The sequence below is a fragment of the Sapajus apella genome, unplaced genomic scaffold (assembly GCF_009761245.1).
Source record: "Sapajus apella isolate SASKATOON/1434 unplaced genomic scaffold, GSC_monkey_1.0 scaffold23, whole genome shotgun sequence".
NCBI lineage: Eukaryota > Metazoa > Chordata > Mammalia > Primates > Cebidae > Sapajus > Sapajus apella.
This window is the reverse complement of record NW_022436963.1, coordinates 6,174,755-6,202,693: the sequence shown is the minus strand read 5'-3', so window position 1 is coordinate 6,202,693 and position 27,939 is coordinate 6,174,755. Positions and strand designations below refer to the sequence as shown.

The window sequence follows — 27,939 nt, the reverse complement described above, 5'->3', positions numbered from 1 at the left end:
CAAAGCCCATCTTAGCCCCACTGATCTGAGACATCACCTCTATTGTATACTAAATTCCCATATGTAGTTGATTTTTTTGGACCTTTTACTCTACTGATCTGTCTATCCAGGTGCTACTACCATAATGTTTTAATTGTAGAAACTGTGTCTTACATTTTTTTTAATTGATGAAACAAATAAAATGACTGATCAAACTGGCTATTTGGTTTGTACACAAAACCACTGAGTGATTTGGTTACTTCAATACTGGCTAGCCACACTCCTCCTCCTCCTCACTCCTATTTTTCCTGCCTTACCCAATAACATGTAAGATGAAGAGATGAAGTTATCACCATGGTTGCTATTGTTAATATGGTGCCAACATAAATGGGGCAGCTTATTTTATTTCCATGATGTAAAACCAAACTCGGGACAGACTCAAGCTAATAAAAGCTCACAGCCTCCCCAGCATGGAGGAGGCCTTTTGAGTTCAACATCCATCTTTATTCAAGATGACTTTTCCTTGGGAAGGGGTCTCCCTTTTTGACAAGTAGATACATTCATATTTCCAGGGCTGCCCTGCATTCTTGAAGGCTGAGACGGGGCAAGCTGCTGTGGCCTGGCCTGTGTCATGGTGTCCCCTGAAATGAGTTCCCACGTGCTTTTCCTGCCCTGAGCTTGCCTCTGCAGCTGCCAGAAATGCAGCAGGAATGAGAGAGCCCAGGGAGAGAAAAGCTGACCCATGACAGCCATCGAGATCACTCCGGAGGACAGCTGTGTCTGGGTTACAGTGATTAATGTGATGTTAATCCCAACAAAAATGACTGGAGAGAGGCCCTGTGAGAACATTTATAATCAATAAATGAAAAACACCACTCCCATCAGACTGATTATCACTATGAAAAATCACCCTGAGATTACACAAGAAACCCAGCCATTGAGCCATTACTTGATGATTGGCAAAGCTCCTCCTTTTAAGCAATTTCGGCACCAGAATCTGCTGCTTGCAATTCAGTTTTTGAATGGGCCCACGGCCAGAGTTCAAACAACAATCCGGTGCTTACTGAACCACCACTGAGCATATTCTCACTTATGCATGGGAAGAAAATGCAACTGTGGCCTCCATGGTGGCTCCAATTCGTTATTAGAGCTGAGCTTTGCTCACATTCCCAGTTGAAACACAAAGTTTCATTGCCAGGACTGGGGCTCACATATGGCGAGGACAGAATCTAAGATCATGCTTGTAATCATTGCTACACTCACAGAATTTGAACACGTGAAAAAGTGGGACAGAAGTAACTAGAAAAGACACAAGCAAAACGTGATTTCTTTTGTGCTGGTCAGCTACCTTTCCGAAGTACACGTCGTACTTTCTAGTACATTATGATTTTTCACCAACTCTGCTTGCTGAGATGACCAACACAAACTATACATACAATCAAGAAAAATGTCATTGAGCCCAGAAAATAAGGAAGAGTGATATAGTTGCTGTTTTCTGGAATTAACACAAGAAAACTCTCACATTTGGGGATGGGAGTAAAGCTCAGCCTCTTTCCCGGGGCCCCGTGGACTCACGGTGCTGTCGATGTAAGCTTCGGTCCACACCACATCATGCTCCTGGTCGATGACTTTGGGCCGGCTGAGCACGTGGAGGTATTCCATGACATTCTCCTGCACGTCAGCCAAGGTGGAGATCTGGGTAAAAAATCCTGCCAAAACCCAAGGGAGGGCCAAGTTCAGTAACAGAAAGACCTGCAACTAGGAATAAGCATATGTCATGCCTTGTTGCCCTCTACCTAGTTTCCTTCTTTTTGCTTTTAAATGTTAGCTCCTCTCCTGCATCACCCACTTTATGAGTAATAAGCTCACATTAGAAAATATAGTAAAGCAAATGTAATAAAATTAAAATCAATCATAAACTCATCTCCCAGAGGAAGTTCCTGTTAATCCTTTGGAGAATACCCTTCCAGATTTTATATGTAATAAAATTAAAATCAACCATAAACTCATCTCCCAGAGGAAGTTCCTATTAATTCTTTGGAGAATACCCTCCCAGACTTTATATGCACACATATCCCTACACCTCCCCAATGCCCCCACACATATATATGCACACACAGTATATGTATACACACACACACTGTGCATGTGTGTGTGTTTACTCCCTGGCAGAAATGAGAGTCCTTTCTACATGTCATTTTGTGACTCTATTTTTTCACTTTCATGAACTTATTTCCAAGGAGAAAACTACAACCCACAAAAATTAAAGGCTATTTCATTTTAATAAACATAACAATAATAGTTAAAATTTTTGAGTACTAAGTGCCATGAAATTTGCTAAACACTTGGTCAATTTTGTCCCTTTTCTTTGTGACAACATGTTTAAGTGCAGATGACTGTGTCCATTTTAAAGAACAGATGAGTGATGCAGATGGGGAATATGCTTTTTGCCTATGTTCTCTCAGGCATCAAGTAGCAAACACAGAGGATGAGTTCAGGTTTAGAAGTCTCTTCATCTGACCCTCTACTTCTACTGAATTTTGCCCTTTTTATGTTTGAGGCTAAAATTTCAGCTGATATCGTGATGTGTTCCCTAGTGCTGTCTTTTAAATATGCTGGGTAGACATGATTTCTAAGCAACAGAAACATTCTGAACATGCTGTTGTCTTGTGACTGGTGATACCATTTTGATCTTGGGTTCCAGGGCGCTGCTGTGCTTCTAAACTGCTGAGCAGCTTGTGGTCTCATCAGCTTTGCTTTGGGTTAGAAGATGTTAAAATGGAAAGTGTGAACTCAACACAGGCCTGGATCCCTTGGAGGGAGCCACTCATTCACACATTTATTGAAGGCTTTCTTGATGCTTAGTACTGAAGAAGCAATGGATAACTAGGTGAGCAAGGCTCCTGCCCCCCTGGGGCCTGGCAGTTCTGAGTAAACAGACAATTACAAAATGGTACATTCAACATTAAGCTAAAACATACAACAGGCACAGCCAAACAAATGCGGTTACCCTGAGCAAGGGTCAGTGTAGCTGGAACCCGAAGGATGAGGACCAGTTAGCCAGAGGAATAGGGATTAAAGCTGGTGTCCAGCAAAGCAAGAAGTATAAAGACAGGCCCTGCAGGGAGAAGCGGGCCCCTTATAGGAACTGAAAATAGCTCAGAATGGCTGGAGTTAAGGAGCTGGTAGAGAAAGGCCAGAGATATGGTGACATAAGATGAGAGAAATGGGCAGGAGGACTGTCACGGAGAACTTGGGAAAGAGTTTAGACTTTACCCTATAGGCAGGTAGTCAGGGAAGGAGATTCTTATTTCCTCCCTGTTTCTCTAAATAAGGATCCTAGGCTCATACCAGCTCCTACTTGTCAAACAAATTAAAGAAAGAATGTGTGCCTCTGAGGCCAGCTCCATCACAGCACTAGCTCCAGAGTTTGTAGAATCTCTTAGTGACTAAAACAGGGCTCAGGGTAAGGAAATACCAGCCCTTCTGTTGTCCAGAAAGGGTCGGGACCCACCCAGAGAGTTTCTAAACAAAGACCAGCTGGTTTGAATTTGGTGCACCAACCCCAAACCAGGTTGGGACCATGTGGCTTCTGGGTTCCTGATGACAGCTCTGCACAGTGCTAATTAGCATGCATTGTCACTCATGCCTGCCCCACCCTCCTGGACTGGGCCAGAGTCTTTTCCAACCCAGGGGAAGCAGGGCCCCACCGTAATAGGCTGTTAAGTTTCTGTTCTAGCTTGAGACCTGGGAGCAGGGCCTATGTTCACCTTTCTCAGCCATCAGGCACATAGTTAGGGAGACCCATTTGGGATGCTGCTTCAGGAGTACTCCTAGGTGGTCCCTCTTAGAGGCATAGTGGCAGGCAAAGGTTTTAAAAAGGTTTGCGGAGGAAGGGAACATGCAACACTCATAATTACCATCTCTCCAAGCATGGAGGCTGCAATCAGTGTTTGATAAGAAAGAAAACAGTTCACCTCTTCTTTATTAGGAAAATCTTGGGCTCTACGTAAAGGGTCTTGACACAGAGGACAAGCTAAGAGGGATGCTATGATGTTGAAGGAGGGAGACACAGCTCAACAGCCCTGGACCTTTAGGATATAGGGATGAGTGCTTTGCAGTGTCCAACAATTCTGTTTAGGCACCTGTGCTCCTGGACCCAGGCAACACCTTGTAGGAGTTCTTCTTGGTTGTCTGTATTCACATCTAATCCTCAAAGCCAGCAGTAAGGCTCTCTGATTTGGGCTTTCCATAACAGGGCCAAGAGAAGAAAGATGAATTTAAGGAAGAGGATAGAAGGGACAGATCATTAGCACAGAGAAGGAATTGGGGGGAAACAGTCATACACTTGGGAAAAGACAGAGCTGAGAAATCGTCCCCACTTGGGCTTCGTTCTGAAAGATTACAAAAAGATCACAGCCAAGGTTCTAAAAGATTCCAAAAAGCTGACTTCTCTCCAGAGTTACAGACCTGACTGTATACCCGACACCTCTGCAGGGATAACTAGCAGGATTCTCAGGCTGAACTCATCCAAAGCCAACCCCTGACTTCCCTTGCCAAGTCCACTCCTCCCATGGCACCACTCCCCAGATAGGCCAAAACGTAATTATCCTCGATATCCATCCTATCCTCACCACACCCCCTATGTAATCCACCAGCATGTTCTTCTGGCCCTGTCTCTAAAATAGATCTAAATTCGCTTCCCAATCTCCACTGCTTCACTACTCCAAGATGCCATCACCTCTCACCCAGAGTCCACAAGAGTCTCCCCACAAATCCCTCTCCTCCTTGCCAATGCTCCTCACAATCATCACAGATTGTCTAAAAGGTCGCAGCAGATCATCATCTTTCTGGTTGAAATCCTAGAATAGCTTCTATTCAGAGTTAGAATAAAATCCAGATGTTTTACCCTGACCTCCAAGACCCTCCCTGAACTGGCTCCACCTACCTGTATGACCTCATCCCTGCCGTCTCCCTTTTGCTCACCATTCAGGCTCGCTGGCCTTCTTTCCCCTCCTCTCATGTACCAAGCATGTTTTCCGCTCAGGGCCTGTACACCTGCTGCGCTCTGCCTGGGACACCCTTTATCCCATTTTCCATGTTTGGTTCCTTTTTGTCACTCAGGGTTCAGGTCAGAGAGGCCATCCCTGACATTCCTGTCTGAAGTCACTTCCTCTCCCTTCACCCTGCATCAGTTCCTTCAGAAGACTCATCCGTCACTGGATTCTCACTTGCTTGTTTATTGTGTTCTCTCTAATTGAAATATTAGCTCCATGAAATGATTCAAAAAGGTGGTTTCCACCTTGCTGGAAATAGTATTCCCAGAACAGGGAGGGCAGGTATGCAGAAGCCATTAGCAAGGCGGGGACATTCACTGAGGTCTTACTGGGATCCACCTGGCCTTTCTGCATGTGGGCCTCACAATGGCCCAATGCATGTGCTCACCATGTAAGGAAAGACCCACAAACTCAGAGTCAAGCATTTGTCCTGGATGATTTTGAATCCAGGTTCATTTGATTCCAAAGTCTTTGCTCTGAACTGAAGACACTGCCTCTTCCACTGCTGAGAAGGGACAGGAGAGCTGCTCAGAGCTCCTCCCCCGGAAGGTAACTCTAATGGGCTATTTGTGTATTGTGGCTGAGGAACTTTGAGGATGGGATTGCAGCCATATATGACTGTCATCTGAGGTTCCAGGCCATGAGCAATAATTAGCACCAAAGTACTACTCAAAGCCCAATCTATAGCTCCAAATTATACTTCACTATGTAGACAAGGGATGCAGATGTATAAAAAGGTAAGAAAAGCTAAAATTTTATAAATAATATTAATAATGTATGCTGCAAAGATTATGCAAATTTGATTCCAACCCATTAAAATTTAGAATCTTTCCGAGTCTTTTTTTTTTTAATGTTTTGGTATAAGTTTTAGTTAACAAATGATGGATAATAGGAAGTCGCTAAGGGCTGGAATCTGGCTGTAACCATAGACACGTCCCTTGTTTTCCCTCTGTATTCTCTCTGCTGGCCACTTTCCCTTCCCTTTCCCTCTGTTTTTTTTCCTGTTAAATTCTAGCTCTTGAATGTTTATTCTCTTTTTTAAAGTCCTTTTTTCGACTTCATATATCATGTAAGAAAACAGAATCAGCAATCATTCAGTAATTACCAAGGAGCAATTAATGCCGAAATTAGCCACCTATTACAAATGGTCTGCTCATTTTTCTCTATAACATCCATTTATTTACCTTATTCCTTGCAGAGCTCCCTCTGTGAACTCTGGGTTACAAATACTGCGTGTGATAAACCACATGCAGCCCAGTGCTTTGTGTTTCTAAGATATTACCACCCTTACTTGGGGATTTTTCGAGTGTTTTGCCTCAAAGTCACCTCAGCATGAGAAGATCCTTTGGTGAATCACTGAATACTCCACTTTGCAATGACCTGATCTGAGGATACCAGGAGTCTGTCCTCAGTGGGCAGGTCCCAGCTGTCTGCCTTGCATGGTGAGGTCCTCCTTCTACCTTTGGAGTGATGGGTGCAGCCTCCTTTGAGTCTTTGAGTCTTTCTAAAGACTCTTCCCAGCTTAAGCAAGGTGGGCTGAAACCTGAGAGCCAGTACCAACATTTCAGTCTCCTGAAGTACGAATGAAATTTAGGAGGGCAGTGCAGGTGATGCTGTGGCTTCCCTGGTTTGCATTCCCTATGGAGCTACAGTGTTCTTGGAAGATGCTCCCAATACTGTGTTCTGTTTCGTCTTCCTCCTCCTCCCTGTCCAGGTCACATACTACTGAAAAAACACTTATTTCTAGAGAAAAACGTACAATTTATAAACAGCTTCCTACCTCCCTATCTTCTTTGACTTCACAAAAAACAACCAAAAGGGCTGGTGAGCGCCGAGAGTAGAAGAGCCCATGTATTAGTATTGGAGAGGATGGGCCTTGAGGGCAGGGAGTCCACTGGCCTTGGAGGGAGAACAGACCCGAGCTCTCAAAATCAGCTTGACCTCAAATCAAGGCACCCATCTTTTGCTTTGTGACTATGACTACATTTCAAACTCCATGTTAAAAATAAAAGAAAAAGAAGAAAATAATCTAAAGGCACACATAGGAATGCTATTTGTTTCCTGCAGCTCTGTGGCTGCACCCATTACTCTGCCGTGGTTTCTTCTGGTCTCATCTTATCTACAGCCTTAATGTCCCCCACTCTGAAACATCAGGACCTGAACCATACCACTGTGCAAGCTAAAGCAGTGCCATCTCCAGAACATACAGCCTGGGCAGAAATCCCAGCTCTGCCTTTGCTCATGATGGCACATCGAAGTCCTTTCTCACCCTCTAGTTTTCTTTTCCTAGATTATCTCAAATGAAGAGAGATACAAGAGTTCTCTATGAATCACAGCTTTCTCCTCTCCAAACAGAATCAGTGTCAAATCTGAATCCTAGCTCTACCGCCTGCTGGCTGGTAATTGGGAGCAAGGTGTCTCGCTCAGCCTCAGTTTCCTTCTCTGTAAAAAAAATAATAATAGTACCTCATAGAGCGTTTGGGAGGATCAAAAGAGGTAATGCACAAAGCACTCTGTTCAATGCCTGGCACGTAGTGAGCAGCTTGCCATCCTTAGTTGCTCTTTTACAATAATAGCAGCATCACCACCTTCACCACCACTCAAAATCTCTGATTCTAAGGAATGTGCACAATGAACTACACAAAGATATTTAAATAGCTGCTGTTTGTGCCTTCCTTCACCTGACTTGAAATAGCAAAATGTTTTAATAGTGACTTTTTTCCTGCCTCTGCCTATGACCGTTCCAGCCTCATAAATGTGAAGTATCTTTTGGGGGACACTACACTTGGAAAGGTATAATGAGGTTAAGAATCTTTTTATTGAAAAAACATTGACAGCTGGACCTTCCAGGAAGGCTCAGGCCACCAGTTCTCGTTCAAATAAGGAGAGAATGACCTTTAGCCCATGGAAAAGGGATAAGCTAAGCAGACAACAACACATGTGGCATTTCCATTGGACCTGACGATGACTGATAGGTTGGGAACCCAAACATGGGGGCCCTTCTTTATTTGCACAGCTGGAAAACACTCCATGAACTGTGATTTTTGAAGGAGAATCAGCCAGTGCTTATTTAGAATCTTGGCATATTGAACATTAGAGAAGGTCACCATGGCTTTGTGAAATATCTGGGCTAGTCAGTAGTCAGCTCTCTTCTGTTTTCCAGTTCACTTGTTTTTAAAATAGTGTGAACACAGAACTTTAAATTCCACCAGCCATTCTACAGTGGCAATGATTGTTTTAATGTGTTTAAAATGGCTTGCTGTTTTGTCTCATTAGGGTTGGTTCCCTCAAGACAGGACCTACTTATGCATAAAATGAAATGCATTCACAAGCTCCAGGCCTCTCTAGATTTTGCTGGTGGATTGGAGGAGGCAGAGAACTACTGCAAGAGGTATAAAAATCCCCAGACATTCATTTCCAGAAGAAAGTATCTGAGAGCTGCTGGCTAAGAACTGTCTCCATGGCTACCAGACTCCTAAGGAAGAAGTTCTGCACTGATGGCAGGTCCTTGACCACTAACTCAGGGACAATGTGATAGCCCTCATGATTCTTGCTCCCTCCCAGGGTCATTCTGTGGTCAGGCCTGGTTGGTTAGTCCTGTCTCCTGGGACTCTCCTTGGGGCTTCTGTGGTCCCTGAATGCTAATGTTTCATTTCACTGCAGAACTTGGCTGAGTCAGGGTGAAAATATGTAAAGGGGCCCTCTGGACCTCATGACACTTGAGATGAAAAATGTTATGCTGCCTCCATGCTATAACCATCTGAGACTATAAACAATGATTTAATTAATGACCATAGACGAATACTTGCTCATCGATGTGACATAGTCTAAAACCCTTTAACTGACGCAACGTGAAGCCAATGTTTATATGGGCACGAAGGACTGGAATATCACATTTTGATGGCACTGCTACTTTGAAGAGTGGCAAACAGTGACATTCCCAAGACTCTTTACACAGAAGCAGAATGAGGACAGTGAAACTGTCAACAGGGGCTGACTCTGGTAGGGAGGAACATCACTGGATGTGCACAGGAAGGGAAGGAGAATTACTGTGGAATCCACCGCCTGTCCAGCCAAGCAGCTACTGTTACGTCCTTGGATTTTCTGCAGTGCTGTACTCAGAACTTACAAATCCTAAAGGCTATATTCTATAGTCAGGCCCTAAAATACTCTGAGTTGACTAACCAGTCTTCAAAAGGATGCCTCAAAGATTCTTATAAACAATGACTAAAACTAAATTACGGTGTAATATTAGTTGATTAAGACAAGACTTCAATTTGAGTAATTTTCATCAGCTGGACACAGACAGTGGTGGAAACAATAACCCATGACTAAACGCATACTAGCTGATGGGAAGAACTGCAATCTGATGTGGCAAGAAATAACAGCAAATTTTTTTAAAAAAAATTAAAAAATGGAAAGGAACTCTTTTTTTTCAAGACCACAGAATAAAGGAAAACATGGGAAAAGTATAGCTAACTCAAGGTTTTTAAATGTCAACAAAGTTCCAAAACTAATTTCAAGAAAGGCCTCTTCCCTCAGAGGAAGTCTGGAATCTACTCGGCCTCCTTCTCCTCTGTCTGTGTTCTTCCTATTGCTCTCCGTGAAATGAGGCCAAATGTATAACTCTGAGACAAGCAGAACTATTGATACCTTTTAGTGAGGCAAGCCAGACAATGAACGAAAACACCTGCAGCATGTGTTATTTTAGAGCTTCAAGGATAACATTAAAAACTTCCATGCAGCCCTTCCTTTTTTAGATGAGGAAATTGAGCCTCGCTTAAAAGACTGTTCAAATAGAAGCAGATAATTAAAGAAGTGCCACGAAAAGGGAAAGATGGGTGCAGGTGTAAGAGGCTGACCATGCACCTGTTCTTGGAGAACCTTCCCACACTCCCGTCCACAGTGCTGAGACCTCCAGAGCACGTATTTCTCCATGGGCTGCTTCTGCCCACACCTAATTCAGCAGGGAGAAAGAACTGGCCCAAGCTGAGTATCATAATCTCTTCGGGGGGTGAGGAGGAGGATGTGAAATCAGAATTTAGATTTTCTAGTCAGCCTCAAATGGAAAAGACATAAATTCGCCTTTCCAACATTGTGCCTTGCCCACAGAATTGTTGCATGGATAGGTGGGCATGCGTGGAATGGGGTGGTCATTCCTGGCTGTGTGCATGCCATAGTAGGGAGGGTCTACCTACAGAGAAGAAGAATGCCAGGGACACCTCAGAAGAAACTGAGAAGAAATAGGAAGACAATCTTCCTGCTCCCTCGTGAGACCCAAGCTTCCCTTCTAGCAGGGTTTTGAGTCACTCCCCCCCTCTCCAAAATGCTCCCCCCTTTTTTTAAATTTTGGGGAACAACTTTGGTGGCTTGAAACTAGAACAACTTTGTCTTAGATCATCGAAACTGGAGCTAAGACCTACCAACCCTTCACTGAGTCCTCTTTTCTCCACTGAAGTCCAAACACTGGAACTTTTATGAAGGATGGCTTAGGAGACCAATTTAAGGCAGGCCACTGAAATCTATCAATACCAGTCTACTGCATAACAGGACCTATCTTCCTTTATTAGTATTTAGAGTCAACTTACCGACTTTTTAAACATCAAAGGAGCATTCACTCTGGTACAAGGCTGGGCTCTGTCAGAGCACCCAAGATGAAATCAGAGTCCAAGACCGCTCTCACGGAGCCTGCAGCCTCAGAAGGGAGGCAAGCCAGGCCCAGAGATCAACATAACACAAGAGAATATCTCAGGGCTCTTACATACCAGAGACCAAACTACAAATGTTATTTGTATGGCCTCATCTCATGCCCACAACATGCTTGAGGGGAAGGTATCGTCACTACTTCTGCTCTGTAGATGATGTAACTCAGACCCACCTAGATAGGTTTGGTAACTTGCACATAGTTTGTGGATACTGATTGCTTGATTTGGATACAAGGAGTCTAGACTCTCCCATCTATTAACTTGCTGTACTTTGCCTTCTTGGCTGTGTATAAAATGAAAAGAAGGCCTTCATAGGCTGGACAGCCCTACTACTTCATTCCCTGTGCTATCCCCAAACTATTTGTTTCTGACATGCAACGGGGGATTGGTAATCAATTAGCCTTCTGAACATAAAAAAGCTAATGATTACTGAGCACTTATTATGTCCCAGTATTGAACTAGGCACTTAATATGCACCATTTCATTAATAAGAATCAAGGGAAGAAATGGATACAAACTTTCAGTTAGACGGAAGGAATGAGTTCAAGAGATACATAGTAAAACAGGGTGACTGTAGTTAATAACAATGTGTTATATACTTGAAAATTGCTAAGAGAATATATTTTAGGTATTCTCATCTCAAATAAACAATAAAGATGTAAGGCAATACATATTTTAATTAGCTTTAGTTACTTACACAATGTATACATACTTGAAAACATGTCGTATACCATAAATATACATAATTTTATTTATTAGCTAAAAAGGAATTAAAGGAAGAATTATTATTGCCATTACCATTTTAAATATTAGAACACTGAGGCAAGTTAAAGTTGACCAACTTAATTAGTAATGTAGGTAAAGTTATGTTATGGGAGCATATCAAACTGAAAATCTCAGTGGCTTAACACAAACGTTTATTTGTTATGAACACTATTTATCCAGTGTGGGTTGGCAGAGGCAAGGGGCAGAGTGAAAGTCATCTCTGCTCCACAGGCTCACTCAGAGACCCAGGCTGATGAATGCTGCCGCATCTCACGACTGTTCTGTCTGGACCACGTAGCTCCACAGCTCACAAGAGCAGAAGACAGTACCAACACCACCACACCAGCGCTCAAATGCTTTAGCCCAGAAACAAGTCAGGTCGATTTAACTCACACCCTATTAACCAGAACCAGTCTTGAAGCCCCACCTACAGACAAGAAGGCTGGGAATGATGACAGACCACATGGATATTGATTCACAGTAAATGTCTCTGCCATAGTAATTCTCCCAAGGCTACTCAGCTACTAAGCAGAAGAGTGAAAAGGCTTAACCACTCCAGTTGACTATGTCCTCAAAATCTGGGGCTGGGCACAGTGGCTTATGCCTGTAATGAGGCCACTTTTGGAGGCCAAGGTGGGCCGATCACTTGAACTCAGGAGTTCAAGACCAGCCTGGCCAACATGGCGAAACCCCACCTCTACTAAAAATGCAAATGTTAGCTGAGCATTTTGTGGTGCACACCTGTAATACCAGCTACTTGGGAGGCTGAAGCACAAGAAACACTTGAACTTGGGAGGCAGAGGCTGCAGTGAGCTGAGATTGTGTTACTGTGCTTCAGCCTGGGCAACAGAGCAAGACTCTGTCCACAAAAAAATAACAAACAAACAAACAAAAAAAAATAATTTGGAAGAAATCATTACAAGTCTATCAGTAATCATTTAGATACACCCAGACTTTGTCTTAGAATTATTAGAACTCTGGTTTCTCATGAATATTCCTAATTCTGCATAGGCAGGGGGAAGTTACTCAGAGCCGAGCACATTGGGGAGACCCACCTTTGTTGGCACAGGCCATCCACTTTAGATTGTCTGCAAATGCAGCCTCTCGTCCAATGAGGTATGTGAAGATGCGAACCTGAAAGGAAGACAAACGCACGGCTGAGCGGCATTCACTTTTCACCATCCTGCCCAGACCGCATGCACGGCTCACGCACATGTGGCTTACCTCTTTAATGCTCCGTGCTTCCCATCTGCAGGAACATATTTAAGACATTTGAAGTACAGTCAGCTAGAAATGTATTCAAAACTGGGGCCTTTGATCTTTTAAACCATATGGCACTGGTGGTGGTTGTTTTCGGTGTGCAAGTCATGACAGAGGAGAATAACAGAATGGGAGACTGGCAGCCTCACAGCCCTGGGCTTGCTCCGCACATATGGGCAAGGATCATCTACGTCTGGACCAAATCCCCAACCATGTTCCTCATTCACACAGGAAATGCAGAGTGTGCTCTTCTTGGGAATAAAAATGCCCTTGAAAGACCCTCGACATTTCCCTCCAATGGTGAGGACAGGCTGCAGACACTCTCTTACCATCTGTGGTGTCTGGCATGATATTAGAAGATAATTAACTGGGATGAGAGACACAGCCTGTGGCCAGGAGACCAGTGGGGACTCTCTCTAGTCTTCCTAAGCTTTTGGTTCCTGAAGAGCAGAGAACATATGTAAAACCCTGGCTTTCTTATTTTCTATTGTTTTCTCAACCCTCTCTCATGAGGCCAGAACTCTTTGAAACAAAACATGACCTACCTGCCAGACAGTACTTAAGGTTAAATGGAAGAAACATAAGGAATTAAAAGGTTAAAATCCTTTAATTCAATTGAAAATGGCATGTGGGTCAACCCTACACAGTCCAAACAAAATGCTTCTGATGGGCCATGTGCAGACCTGTGGCCACCTCTTTGTGACTAAGGTCAGTGAAGACATGGCATTAGATGAATGACACTTAGCAGGTGGTATCAAAGACTTTACCGGGTGATGTCCTTCTAGCTCCTCTAGTCTGGTGGGTCAAGTGCTCCTACTGCTCCTCCCAGCCTTTACTACAATTGTGGTTAGCTAGTATTTTGTATGGCTGGTCTGTGAAGTTGATCTGCTCCACTGGAGTACCCATTTGAGGAGGTTGGAAGGGATGTGTCTCCTTTACCTGGCTGGGCCCTGATGGAGCACTGCATTTGGAACACTGATACTCAATACACGAATAAATAAAAAGATAGAAATGCTTACAGTGGATTGTAAAAATAAATATTCTGTTTTAATTATGCATATCCTCTAATCTGGGCATTATAACTTCAAGGCTGATTGTGAGGTAATGGTTTCTTCCCAACTAAAAGGGATATTTAAACACACATTACTATTATGGAATGTCAGTCTGTGCTCATCTGTGCTTGGTAAGACCATCACTGTCTTTATCACAGCTCCTGCAAGGGGGCTTCCCGGTGGATGGGCAGGCAGACAGACCTCTCTTCACTTCTCTGGCTCGTCTACACACCATTCCCCTCAGAGTCACATTTGGGAGTAGGAATACAGTTTTTGTTTTTCTTTTTAAATTGGGAGATTCTGGCTTCTCTTAGCGGGAATAAAAGGCAAAGATCCTGTTGGGTGCCGAGGCTCATGCCTGTAACCCCAGCACTTTGGGAGGCTGAGGCAGGCAGATCACGAGGTCAGGAGATTGAGACCATCCTGGCCAACATGGTGAAACCCCATCTCTAGTAAAAACACAAAAATTAGCTGGGCTTGGTGGCAAGCTTCTATAATCTCAGCTACTCAGGAGGCTGAGGCAGGAGAATCACTTGAACCTGGGAGGCGGAGGTTGCAGTGAACCAAGTTTGTGCCACTGCACTCCAGCCAGTGACAGAGTGAGGCTTTGTCTCCCCCTTCCCCCCCACCAAAAAAAAAAAAAAAAAAAGCAAATATCCAGCCTCATATGGCCAAAGGTGGTTACCACCAACCCACTTCACATAGCTGCACCCCTGTTTACTTTCTCTGCCAGTCCACTGTCAGCACTTAACTGAGGATCTCTGATTGAGGGGAGAAACTGAGGCCCAGTTAAGTAAAGTGTTTTGCTTAATTTCATCAAAGTTTTATCTCACGAGAGAGGACTTGTAAGACCTCAGGATAGCACTCGTATCTGCTTTCAACCTTTGGGAGATGCTGGTTTGGTCAATACAGAAGATCCCAACCAGCTGCCAGGCCCAGAACCAGCACCCACAGAAGCCAGGATGGACTAGAATCAGGTCTCTTGAGAATAGACCCGTGCTTTCTCATAAATCTTTGTCTTTAATTTCAAATTTAAGCTTTTTAAAGGGGAAACGCTAGGCTGACAAAAACGTATATCCCCACTGGCTCCTTGGCAAGCAAGAAAGCATGAGATATGTCTGAGGAAATAAAGCAGTAGGTATATCTTTATTAGCAAAGACCCAACACAAAACAACCCATATTTTTTAGCAAAGGTAGCTGTTAGTGCCAGCCTCCTCTGCTATCTAGATGAAGAACCTTCATATCAACTGAGTTCTCTTGGAGGCATACTTACAAGTCCAGCACAATACTGTGAATCACCAGCAAAACTTCTACAACTCCTGATTTTAAAATGGCAACCCATTTGGAAAACCAGCAGGATTGCGCCAAACTTCAGATCAGACCTGACTGCTTAAGAACAACTGTGCTAACAATAACCACAATAACGAAAACCATCGCCACGTCCTCTGCCTCACCAGCACTCCCCTACCACGGCCACCACCACCACTGTGGCTTCCACAATCAGCACCATGCCCTGGGTCAGGTAGTATGCTGAGGGGTTTATGGGCATTAGATTTGTTTTGTTGGTTTGTCTTTTACTGCTTGTGAAAGAAAATCAGAACAATGTTCAATATTTCCATTGATTTGAAGACTTTGGCTCCCTGTACACCGACCTGCTTATCTGGGCAGAAATGGCATGGAAATTACTTGGTGCGTATCTGCCTATAAATAAACATAATCAAAGGATGCTGGGTTCACGCTCTGCATTTCTCACAATAATGCCTTTCAACTGACCACAGAGGAAAGGAGATTTTGCTTTAAAGTAGGAAATATTTTGGAGAGAAATTTAATAATAGCATTTTATATTTGTAATTTTTTTTACACAGTAATTCCATCCCTAGGCATTTATCTTATAGCTTGGATAACAAATAAAATGCTTATGGGGACTAAGAGGTAACAAAAATGACAGGCGTGGTAGAAGAAAGTACATATTTTCTGGAAGCCCTAGAATTCAGATTTAGACATTTTCAAAAATACATAATGATAAAAGTACAAGGACGTTCACCTTCATTACTTGTAATGGTCAAAACCTGTTAAATCATAAGTCTTTCTTGATAGCCAACTGGCTAAAAATTCATGGTACATTCGTGTAGTGGGCTATCGGCAGCTATGTCCTCATCCACGGCGCACTGGTAAATGTAAAAAGCAAGTTGTGGGCACTGTGTAGCACAGAATTCTGTTTTTTTCTAAAAGCAGCCTCACACTTTGTACCATTTTACAAATAAACTAGCATTGCTTTAATAATTAAAGATCATTTTAAATGAAAAGAAAGTAATGACATTGCTACTTCCTGAACAATTCTGTCAGGACACAGGAAGAATCAATGTTGCAGTGAAAATCAGACACAAAAAAGAGATGATATGTGGAAATTAAGTCCTGGCCTTGCATATTACAATGAGGGCTGCCTTACGCTACTGCTCGTTTAACTGAGTGCAAAACCTCTGTGAATAACAGTCAAATCGCTCTGAATTTCCATCGTTAACAGATTCTATACCCTAATGGATCTTATTTCCAACAACTGGAGTTTCTTCCCTAAGAAGTAATACATAGCAAGCGATCATTGGTCTGCCTTGAGCCCAGCTACTTTTCTGATGTGGCAAGGAGTGTAAAGCACAGCCAGATCTGGGATGGTCCTGAAGGCCAGGTGCACGGCACAGGCAACCATGGATGGGAAGCTGTCACGGCATAGTTCCGGCCAGGGCAGTCATCAGGATACACCAGAGCTCCCTGGAAAGCCAGGCTTTCATGCTCATCATCTGCAGGCATGGAGCATACCACTTTCATTAAAGCAGCTCAAAGGCAGGGGTAAAAAAGAAAGTCTGCACCAGCCCATTTGCTCATTTTGGTCTTCCACTTAAGTTTGGATGGTCTTTAAATGTTCTACAAACCCAATTAAACTTAATAAAATGTTAGGATGTAGACTTTCAAAGTTCAAAGTCATTTACTTTAATCTACTTAGTATAAAATTTCTCAATGAAACAAACAAAAATCTCAATCCAGTTTTTTTTTTTCAAAAACCAGTTATGCTTTTTACTCATGTAGATGCAACCTCCATCAGAAATGGAGAAGGGTACCCTTCTTCTCAACCTTTAGTGAAGACAGATAGTGAGTTTGTAAAGATAATAAATCAAATGTTCTCCTTTCTGCAGCCATTAAAACTGGGGGAGGGAAGTGGCTACCAGGAGAGTTATATGGGGCAATTTCACAGCCAGAAAATAGGCTGCTGCTGCCTGGCACATCTCCCTTCAATAATGAAGAAAGCCTTGTGCTTCTGACATAGTCCAAGAGGAGTCGTTTGTCATTTGTCTGTCATGTGTAACTCATGAGTGCCTACCATGTGCCAGGGACCATTCTTGGTGCCAGGGCTATCATGGGTAAACAAAACAAACTCTGCTCTCAGGGACATCACATTTTCTTACAGGGGCATCATAGTAAGTGGCAAATTCATTTAGAATGTTTATGTATTTGTTGGATTAAATGATGATAAAGAAAATAAAGCAAAGTAAGGTGATGGAGAGTGATGGGGACTGACTGCATTTTTAGAAAAGGGAGACCGGATGGTCTTCCTGATAAAATGATATTTGATCAGAGATTTAGACAAAATGGAAGTGGGGAAGAAGGAACAAGCCATATGGCTAATTGGAAAAGAGCATTCCAGGTGAAGGGAACCAAAGGTACAAGGTCCCTGAGACAGGGAAGCTCCAGGGATATTGAAGGGGCTGGTGTAGATGGAGCACAGTCATCTAGCAGCGGTTGCAGGAGATGAACTTGGCGATACAATGGGTGTCACATCACGTGGACCCCTGTGAGCCACGTTTGCTTTTTTTTTTTTTGAGGAGGGACTGAGTAGAAGTCTGACATGAGCTGATACATAATGTAAAAGGATCATTCTGGCTGCAGGATAGAGAATAGGCCACAAACAGTGTGGTCAACCTGGCTGCCCATTCCATTATCCTATGATAGTCTTACAATCATAGACTATGATTATAAGTCCCATTATAAGAATGTCCATGTCCCATCCATAGCCACAGAGAGTAAGAGTAGAACAGAGGTAGTAAGTAGGAGGCCCCTGCAATGTTCCAGGCGAGAGATGACAGTGGCTCTGGCCAGGGCAGTCAAAGTCCTCAGACTTCACAAGGCATCAGGAGTACCAGGGGCCTTGAATCACATGTCGAAGATGGAGTCTTAGTACCCACTCTCCCGAGATTCAGATTAAAGTAGGTCCAGGGATCGACATTTTTAAAAATGACCATGGTGTGTCTGACACAGGTGGGCTAAAGCCAATGCTTTAAAAAATGCCATCAAGAAGATGAGATCTGAGGAAAGGGAAGTGAGACCAGACATTAAGAAATCACTGGAGCCATTTCCAGGAAAGCTATTCTTACAGATTACTAAGGATTGAGGAAAAACTTTAAGGAGTTTACAATCCAGTGGGTGGTTAAACGAATAGAGAAGCTGGATCAAGATGACATTTTTAAAAAAGCTTGTGTCAACCGAAGAAGGCAGGATCATGAGACATCAGCCAGGCTTGGCAAGCAGGATTAGCTAACTTTACGTTCTTCTTCCCCCAAGAAAGGACAGTTCTAACCATCTGTAGCTGCTGAGCTGGGACTTCACATTCTTTGGAATTACAATAATTCCACTCTTGCTCCCAGGTGCAGAGGAAAGAAAGGTTTGGAGACTGAGCACTTATGAGCCTTAAAAAACAATCTATACTTTTACAGAAAAAAGAAGACAATCTTTTATTTTAAGAAACATTTAACTACAAATCCATTCTTTCCATCTTTAAAAGCAAGCAATTTTTATGGATTATATGTGTCAATGTCATTTGCTACCGAATCTGTTCATTATCTCGGGTGCCCACATTCGTGAGTTCTAAATTTTAATTAAGCTAAGGGCAGCCTCCGTATTAGGCATGCGTAATCATCTTCCTGTCTTTTCACCTGCTCGTGCCCTTTTGGACTCACTGCCCATCTTAGCTATTCTCTAAAATACTTCCAGGATTTCTGAAAATGATAAATGATTTCAGCTTTAGAAAGAGGTCTCCTGAGGTCTTTATGTTTTAAAGTCAATATGTTCTTAATCTATATCTTCACAGGAGATATTACTAACTAACTTTCATTGTTATTCGCTCATTTCTATGACTTCTGGTACAGAGAAGCACTTCTGAATAAAATCTTTAAACTGTAAGCAGAAGATAAGGATTGGAACCTGATTACTCACATAAATGCTTCATAAATCATTGCCAATATTTATCTTCATGAAAATTCTACAAGAGTAGAGATGGGCTCAGAGAAGACTGACTCCAAAGGAAACAGTTATATTGAGCAGGCTGCTTTAACCTAGGAGCCATCATGCTCATCATATAAGAAGAAACATCCTTATCCAGAAGGAAGAGAAAGGCAACCATGGTAACGCTACCCTGAACAGCAATGAAATGGGATAAATTGAGTTAAATTACAAAAGTAATAAAATTTCAACAAATGAATATCATAGATCATTATGAAAAATGGACTGTCACCTTGGGGATGCTCTAAGAGTCTGTATAATCTCCTTTTTCCCAAGTACAAGTGCCTGATACCTCATGTGTGATATTGAAAACAAATTCCAATTCAGAAAAAAAAATTGTTATTTGTAATCTTCTGGCCAAAGAGATGAAAGTCTAGTTTTATGGTCATGTGTTTTGTCAAGGTGAAGGAAACAGGTGTTTCTTGGCCACCCAGAGACTATGACCTGGGGTTGGTACAATGGAACATAAGAGATTACATACAGCTCAATGGAGCAGTAAGAAGTCAAGATGCAAACATCCTCAAAGGTGTGTGATGTAATTTATTAGACTGTCCAGCACCAGTGAATTCATTCGGGGGATAGAGCCAGTGTATTAACCATGTCTTTGGATTTTCTGTATTATTATTGCACTGATGTCTGAGGCGGTATGACCCTGGAGGGTCTGCCCCTCCTAGGGTTAGCTATTTCCTGGACATAGCAAGCAACTTGCCTGCGAGAGCATTTCTGATACATAAACCAACCAATCCACAGCCCATTCCTCCAATCACCTCTTTCATCAGGCTCTTACACTGAAGGTCATACTCACCTGCCTTAATCACCCCAGGACCAGGTATCAGACAACTAGGGGCAGCTCCTGTACCCCAGCGCTCACTGAGAGGATTGACTAACCAATGCTAAGCCTGGTTGGCCTGCTTTGCCTCTTCCTTCCCATGGAAAACATAATAATGGCTTCTGCCCTCTAGATCTTTCTATCTCTGCCCACTCATCTTGCCGTGGTGCTTCCCCATGTGGCCCTTCATGGTATGGCATGCTTTCTGTTTCTAGGGAACTATGAATGCAATAGACTTCTTCCTTCATGACAATTATTTCCGTATCTGTGTGCCTTATTATACCTGACTAAAACAAATTCCAGGTAGTATTTGTTCCAGATGGGTCCAATGCTACACTTCCTGGCTTGGTGATCCTGAGTGAGGTATTTAAACCTACCGAGCTGTGCTTGCACCTCCCCCAATATGGGGATCCTCTACCCACCCACCTCACATTTGTGATCAACAGCAAATGAGACAATGGATGCAAGGATAGGTCAGAAGCAACAAATCCCATTCAGCTAGAGTTGCATCCCACTCGTGTTTTAGATAATTTGCTGCAGTGAAACTAAACAAAGGGAGTCAAGGAAAGTCAAGTCTTCCAACCACAGATACTTCCCTCATCTTGCCCAGAGGTTTGGTTAAAGAGAAAAGTGACTCCTATGGGTGAAGAATGGGATTTTTCACAGGGGCGGGTTTTTACAAGCCATCACTGCTGTTTGTCAATACCAAGGATAAGGGGGTTGACAGTTTCTAACATAATCAGGAACACTAGAGCTATAATATCAATTACAACTGCAAAAACCCTTGGATAGTCAGAGGATCCACTGAGAACTTGGCAGGGGCTATAAACTTTCTCCTACCCCTGACCCCTCCCTCCAAAAGCCTAAGACTATACACTCACAATTTCAGATAAAATTCATGAGGGTTTGGGCATCTTCTCCACCAAGCCCCAGACCTGGATTGTCTAGGAATATCTGGCTCCCAGGTTAAGAACTCTTGTCTTATATATCTCTTATATTTTGCACCATAAATTCCTCAAAATCAAAATAGTTTCTTTGGGTGATCAAGATGGGCTGTCTTAGTGGAAGTGCTCATAAAATTGAGAAATAAGTTCATTTGGTCATTTACATGTCCACTCTGTGATAGCTCTGTGCACACCAGATATCAGCTGTTTACATTGAGATCAGAAGTGAGACCTCTACATGGAGGAACAATGTGGAGAAATCAGGAGCCCTGAGACAGAATAGGCATCACTGTGGATCTTGGGTTTTTATGAGGCACATCACATCATAAAGCCTTTGCAAGACCAAGTGCAAAGGAGCAGGGATGGAAGGGACAGACAGATAGGACTGAGTCCATAGAATCCAGCACAGTACTTGGATAAAAAGAAATAATGAAAACTGAGCATAGAGAAAGTAAAATGTTAACTTACTGATAACAGATCAGTCTGGAAAAATAGAAAAGTATTTAAAATGACGTTTTTAATGACAGGCCCAGCATTCAAATACTTGTTGATTGGCCAATACCATAAATATCCCTGTCTGCTGATACCAGGAATACTGAAACAAACCTGTCTCCAAGCTTCACGCTGCTGGACAATGCAGGGCCTAGGGTTTATAATGCTGGGAAGCCCCACTCTGCTTCCCTTGCCATGTGAAACCTTGAGAGATCAAGTGGTGACAGCTATTTGTTCACAGGGACACCCCATCTTTCAAGAAGTATTACAGATTCAATACCATGAAGAAAAAGGCAAACTAACATGTGTAAAGCCATCAAATTAACCAAAAACATATCGGAAAATTGACTTATATCAAAGGGAAACAAATTAATTGTTCCACAAGTTGGGATGGTGATGGTTACGTTCATGAAACATCATGGGGCTGTGTCACTATCTAGCTTAGAGCCCTCCAGTGCCTTCCCGTTGTACTTGGAATACATTCTAAACTCCTAAGTCTACAACTAAGATGCCCTGGAAGGTCCAGATACATGACCAACTCCTTCTGGCTTTCCAGTCTTTCAATCCACCTCTCCCACTGCCTGGAGGGCTCCTCAACTCCTATTTGCATGACTAACTCTCTTTCACCCAGTTACCCTCATCCTCATCACCCGTTTTGTTTCCTTCATGACACTCAGTATATTCCTTTTTTTTTTTTTTTTTTTTTTTTTTGAGACAGAGTCTCGCACTGTCCAACAGGCTGGAGTGCAATGGCACAATCTCAGCTCATTGCAACCTCCGACTCCTGGGTTCAAGTGATTCTCCTGCCTCAGCTTCCCAAGTAGCTGGGATTACAGGTACCCACGACCACGCCTGGCTAATTTTTTGTACTTTTAGTAGAGATGGGGTTTCACTATGTTGGCCAGGCTGAATACTCAGTGTATTCTTAACTTACATGATTTATTAGTTTACTTATGTTTATTTCTACTTCTAAACGGAAACACAGACGTGAGGGCAGAAGGAGGCACCTGTGCCCAACTCAGTGCCTGTCATGCAGTCAGTTCTCAACAGATATTAGTTACTCACCTTTTCTAATCTTTTCACAAATTTGGAAAATCAAAGGAAGTCAGCATGGGACACACTTGAATTTATCAGCATAAAGCATACTCCTTCATTAACACCGTCATTTTAAATAGTTTTCTATTTTTCCAGACTGATCTGTTATCAGTAAGTTAACATTTTATTTTCTCTATGCTCAGTTTTCATTATTTCTTTTTATCCTGAAGCTCAGTGATAACATATGAGGAAATGAAGGTATGAAAAAGCTCTGGTCTTTGTTATTACAGCCTCATAGTCAGGGACCAGAAAAACGGTGTCTTATGCAAGGTCTCCCATAGATCGATGATCAGTATTATAATATTTCTTCCTAGGTGTCTGCCTCTTAATTCTAGGCGGAAGCCATGCAAAGATTGAAGCCAGTTGTATTTTAAATAACTGCCTGCTTCAGGGATTCCCTAGTAGGGAAAAGATCACATCTTAAAACAGTGATGTGATGGCTGCTATTCCAAGCAACTTTCAGTGGAAATCTCTCCTTTTCCCTACACTTTGTAACAGTGGACAGATGGTATCATTTCTTGCGAGCCAGAGCTGAGTGGGTAGACAGGTTGGCAAAAAGTAGTGGTTACCAAACGGGGTTAAGAATTGGATAACCCCATATTCAGAATCTGAGTCTTCCCTCAAATGAGCTTTGAGGCCTTGGAGTAAGTTACTTTTTATTTATTCATACCTTTTATTTATTTATTTATTTACTTGAGACAGAGTCTCACTTTGCCACCCAGGCTGGAGTGCAGAGGCTCGATCTCGGCTTACTGCAACCTCCGCCTCCCAGGTTCAAGCAATTTTCATGACTCATTTCCCAAGTAGCTGGGACTACAAGCATGTATCACCACGCTAGCTATTTCTTGTATTTTTAGTAGAGACAGGGTTTCGCCATGTTGGCCAGGCTAGTCTTGAACTCCTGGGCTCATGTGATCCACCCACCTCGACTTTCCAAAGTGCTGGGATTACAGGTGTGAGCTACCACACCCAGCCCCAGCACTGTTCCAAGTCGAGGCAGGCAGATTGCTAGAGCCCAGAAGTTCGAGATCAGCCTGGGCAACATGGTAAGACATCATCTTTACAAAAAATAAAAAATTAGACCTATAGTTTCAGCTACTTGGGCAACTGAGTTGTGGGGAACATGGTCAAGGTTGCAGTTGGCTGAGACCTGCCAGTGAACTCCAGCCTGGGTGACAGAGAGAGGCCTTATCTCAAAAAAAAAAAAAAATTAATTAAAAAATAAAATTAATTTATATGGAAATACAAAGGAACAAGAATATCTAAAAACTGTCCTAAAGAAGAGGAACAAGGCAGGACAATTACCTTACTGGCTATCAAGGTTTATTATAAAGTATGGTAATTAAGGCAGTGTGGTTTTAGTGTACAAATACAAAAATCGCCCAATGGACCAGCAAGGAAAACTCCAAAGCAGGCAAACACATATGTGGGTCCCTGATTTACAGCAAAGAGGGTATTGCAGAGCCTGATGAAAGAACAGTCTAATTTTTTAATTTTTCTTTTTTTTTCTTTAGATGGGGTTTCAGCATGTTGCCCAGGCTGGTCTCAAACTCTTGAGCTCAAGCTATCCACCCACCTCAACCTCCCAGAGTGCTCGGATTACAGGCGTGAGTCATCTTGCCTGGCAAGTTACTTGATCTTTGTAAGCCTCATTTTCCTTACTTGTAAATTAGTCAACGTAACAGAACCAGAATGATGTTGTTAAATGGTTGTTATTAAATGGATCAAATAAAGTAAAATGTTTGGGACGTGAGGGGCAGGGGAGGATTAATGCTGCAAAAAAGGAGATCTTTTAAAAGGAGATTTACGTTCTTCTAAAAGGAGATCTCCAAAGTGCTCTTTGCCTAGATCCTAAAGAGAGAAAATAGAACAAACAGGGAAAGGTCTGAGAGTAGGAAGCCTGATGATGTGACCTGGATGTGCCCCTCTAGGCCTTAGAAAAAAGCTCCTCTTACTTTAATGCTCTCCCTTCCCACCACCCACCCCACCCTAAGTTTGTCTCCCTTTGCCTCCCCTTGCTTCTGGATCAGTGAGACCCCAAGGGTCCATGTCAGGGTACAGGACCAAGACCCACTTGGCCTTGGGCACAGCTGGAGTCCTCATGATTTTCTCATTGGGATTTGGAGCCAAAGCCCCACAGTAAGAAGCCGCATACATGCGGACAGCATCCCCTCTTGTACCACCCTGCAGAAGCAGCACAGCAGTAGGTTACAGGTCGAGGAGTCAGGAGTTTGGGATTCTGCCCAAATTATTCTCAGACTCATTAAAACCAACAGCTGTTGTGAATTCTAAGATAGCACAGTTGCCTTTTCCAAGGATTCTTGTCATTTCTATTTTCCCAACCAATCCTCCCTGTCACTATGAATTAGTCCAAAATAGCAGTTTCCCCTGTCACCTCACCTACTGCCTTCTGGGACTTCCGTCAGTAAGAAAAGTCAAGGACTTGTCAGACAACTGCAAGGATATTGCTGAGGGCAATGTTCACTCTGTTTTACCTGTGATTCTCCAAAAGACAGACAGGTAGGGACATGGCTCCTTGTGGAAGGGGGAAGGACAGATCAGAATGACTTGTGGGTTTCTGGCAATCTATGCGAGCTCACTGTCTGTAAACCAACCTCTTGCCCTTCAGGGGTTCTAATAACCCAAGATCCTCAACTCCCACTATGGAAGCATGCCCCCCTGGCTGAAGACCCTACTGTAGGAAGCCACCAGTATGACTTCAGTGGGTAGTAGCCTCAGGTGGATGGGGTGGGAAGGCAAGTCAATGTTCCTGAGAATATGGGGCAAGCATTCTCTTCTTTTTGAGAAGCCCCAGGGAAAGTTTATGTCTTACCTTCAGTCAATAAGAGTTGTATTTTATCCTAAGAAATCATGTCTTAACCTCTCAGACCGTGATCTGTACAGGGATCCAGATTCCCTCTTTGCATGTGCAAACTGGCTCAAGCAGAGGGCTCAAATGCCCCATCAGACAGCAGGTGTTCTGTGGCTCCCCTGTCTTCAGTGTCCTTTTCTCCTTGCTACTGACAACTGACTTCTGTTACCTTTTCTGTTTTATGTTTCCAATCCATCTACCCTCCCACCTAGCCTTCCATCCATCAAGTATTAACTAGAAATACCTGCTAGATACTAAACATGCTGCTCCATGCTGGAGGCACAATGGGGAAAAAAAATCCATATGGTCTCTGCCCTTGTGGAAGTTGTAAGCCCTTGAAATACTTTTTATAGAATGGGGAAGACAAAGGAATATGAAGAAAATATATGTATTTCTTTACACATATATAAAACTATATGTAAATAGTTATACATATGTGTATATATGTGTGTATATATGAGAAGGGCCTGTCATTCCAAAAGTGGGCCACTACGGCACTCTTCCCACAAAGAGCTTAGTTTCCCTGAATAGGACACATGCATTCTTGGGCTCTATGGCCCCAGCTCCGGTTGATAAGGAGAATCATACAAATGCAGTCATCCTAATCATTTTCTAAGCATCGTGCACTGGTAAGATGAACATTTGAGGCCAAAAGAATCCCAATGTGTTCCCCAACTGTTTGTTCCTAGAAATAACCTTGCAGGCACTCTCCATGTTCTTTTTTTCTCTCTCTTTCTTTCCCTCTTTCTGCCTGCCTTCCTCCCTTCCCTTCCCTTCCCTCCCTCTGTCCATCCCTCCCTCCCTTCCTCCCTTTCTTCCTTCCTTCCTACCTTCCTTCCTTCCTTCTCTCTTTCTCTCTCTCTCTCTTTCTCTTGCTCTCTCTGTTTCCCTGTTTCTCTCTTTCTTTCTTTCGTTCTTTCAATTCAGATGGAGTCTTTGTCACCCAGACTGGAATGCAGTGGCATAATCCCAGCTCACTGCAACCTCTGCTTCCCAGGTTCAAGCTGTTCTCCTGTCTCGGCCTCTCAAGTAGCTAGGATTACAGGCCCACAACACTGTACTCAACTAATTTTTGTATGTTTAGTAGAGATGGGGTTTCACCATGTTGGCCAGGCTGGTCTCGAACTCCTGACCTCAGGTGATCCACCCATCTCAGCCTCCCCAAGTGTTTCTACATTCTTTTCTTCCACTCTGCCAGGTCTTTTCTTTTTTTTCTTTTGAGACAGTCTGTCACCCATGCTGGAGTACAGTGGCATGATCTTGGCTCACTGCAGCTCAAAGCAATCCTCCCACCTCAACCTCCTAAGAAGCTGAGACTATAGGCATGTGCCACCACACCTGGCTAATTTTTGTATTTTTTGTAGAGATGAGATCTTGCCATATTCTCCAGGCTGGTCTTAAACTCCTGGGCTCAAGCTAGCCTCCCGCCTTGGCCTCCCAAAGTTTTAGGATTGCACATGTGAACAACCATGCCCAGCCCTAAGTCTTACATGTAAGAGAAAAGCAGGAAAAGTTAAGTAGTACTGGTCATACAATAAGTGGGTGAAAAACACATTGTGACAGATAAGGGTTGAAGAAGGTGAGATCATATGGGATCACAGATCATTCTTGTCTTCAAAGAGCTTCCTGTCAACAGAGAAGCTATAAACCCATAAGCAGAATATACATGGCAATGCACAGGGATGATGGCAAAGGATGCTCTACAGGACAGCAAACAAATCAGGGAAATGCAAACCAAGAAAAACAATGTATTTTAAGAGAGAAATGGACACAGCCTAGAATGAAGTCAACAGTCTTGAGAACTGGCCTCTGTCTTGTTTCCTCACTCTCATAGTTTTGTTTATTTGCTTGTTTGTTGTTTTTCTATGGTCAGGACTTTTCATGGGGATCAAGAGAGGAGAAAGATACCATGTGCCGGAAATGAGTTGACTTTTTCAAAACACATGTTTCCTTCAGTTGGGAGTCTAGAGACTGGTCTAAGCCAATGGCTCTTGTGACTGCAGGAAATTCTACAATTTTCTATTTTAAACATGGCTTTTTGGGAGACCAGAGCTTTTCCTGGAAGAGTAAGTTTGAGGACATGTCACTAGTGCTCTATTACACTGAAGAGAGGAGCCAGATTATCTGCTGTAGCCTGGAAACCCACTCTTTGAGAGCACTGGGCAATTTCTAATGACAGCCAGTGTTAAAAATGGTCCTAGTGAACAACAGAGAGTAGAGAAATGAATAACTTACTTGAAAGCTTCCTGCTAAAATACAATTCTGTGATTTTATCTCCTCTGCTAATATCCTAGTCCAAGCCACCAATGCCTCTTACTTGGAGAACCAGGGAGGACTCTTACTCTTCCATTGCTATCCAGCCCCAGAGAGAGCTTGTTACAACAGGAATAAGATAGAGTCCTTCTGGCTGGGCATTGTTGCTCACACCTGTAATCCCAGGACTTTGGGAGGCCAAGGCAGGCAGATCACCTTAGGTCAGGAGCTCAAGACCAGCATGGCCAACACGGTGAAACCCCGTCTCTACTAAAAATACAAAAAAAAAAAAAAAAAAAATAGCTGGG

At 43.0% G+C, this 27,939-nt stretch overlaps 1 protein-coding gene and 1 long non-coding RNA gene across 10 annotated transcripts in view; one reads left to right on the top strand and one right to left on the bottom strand.

The window, feature by feature from the left end:
* CACNA2D3 (calcium voltage-gated channel auxiliary subunit alpha2delta 3) overlaps positions 1–27,939 on the bottom strand; it is a 933,834-nt gene that overhangs the window by 302,256 nt on the left and 603,639 nt on the right. For all 9 annotated transcript variants that reach the window (XR_004272347.1, XR_004272353.1, XR_004272348.1 and 6 more), the window contains 2 exons: positions 12,562–12,640; positions 1,555–1,688 (listed from right to left, as the gene is read on the bottom strand). Coding sequence is in view for 2 of the 9 variants with exons in the window: in XM_032289508.1 (XP_032145399.1) it covers positions 1,555–1,688; positions 12,562–12,640 (213 nt within the window). In the remaining 7 variants the exon portion in view is untranslated. The remainder of the gene's footprint in view (positions 1–1,554; positions 1,689–12,561; positions 12,641–27,939) is intronic.
* On the top strand, positions 14,340–23,721 carry LOC116559159. Its single transcript, XR_004272354.1, has 2 exons — positions 14,340–14,370; positions 23,639–23,721. It is a non-coding gene; the product is annotated as an uncharacterized LOC116559159 (long non-coding RNA).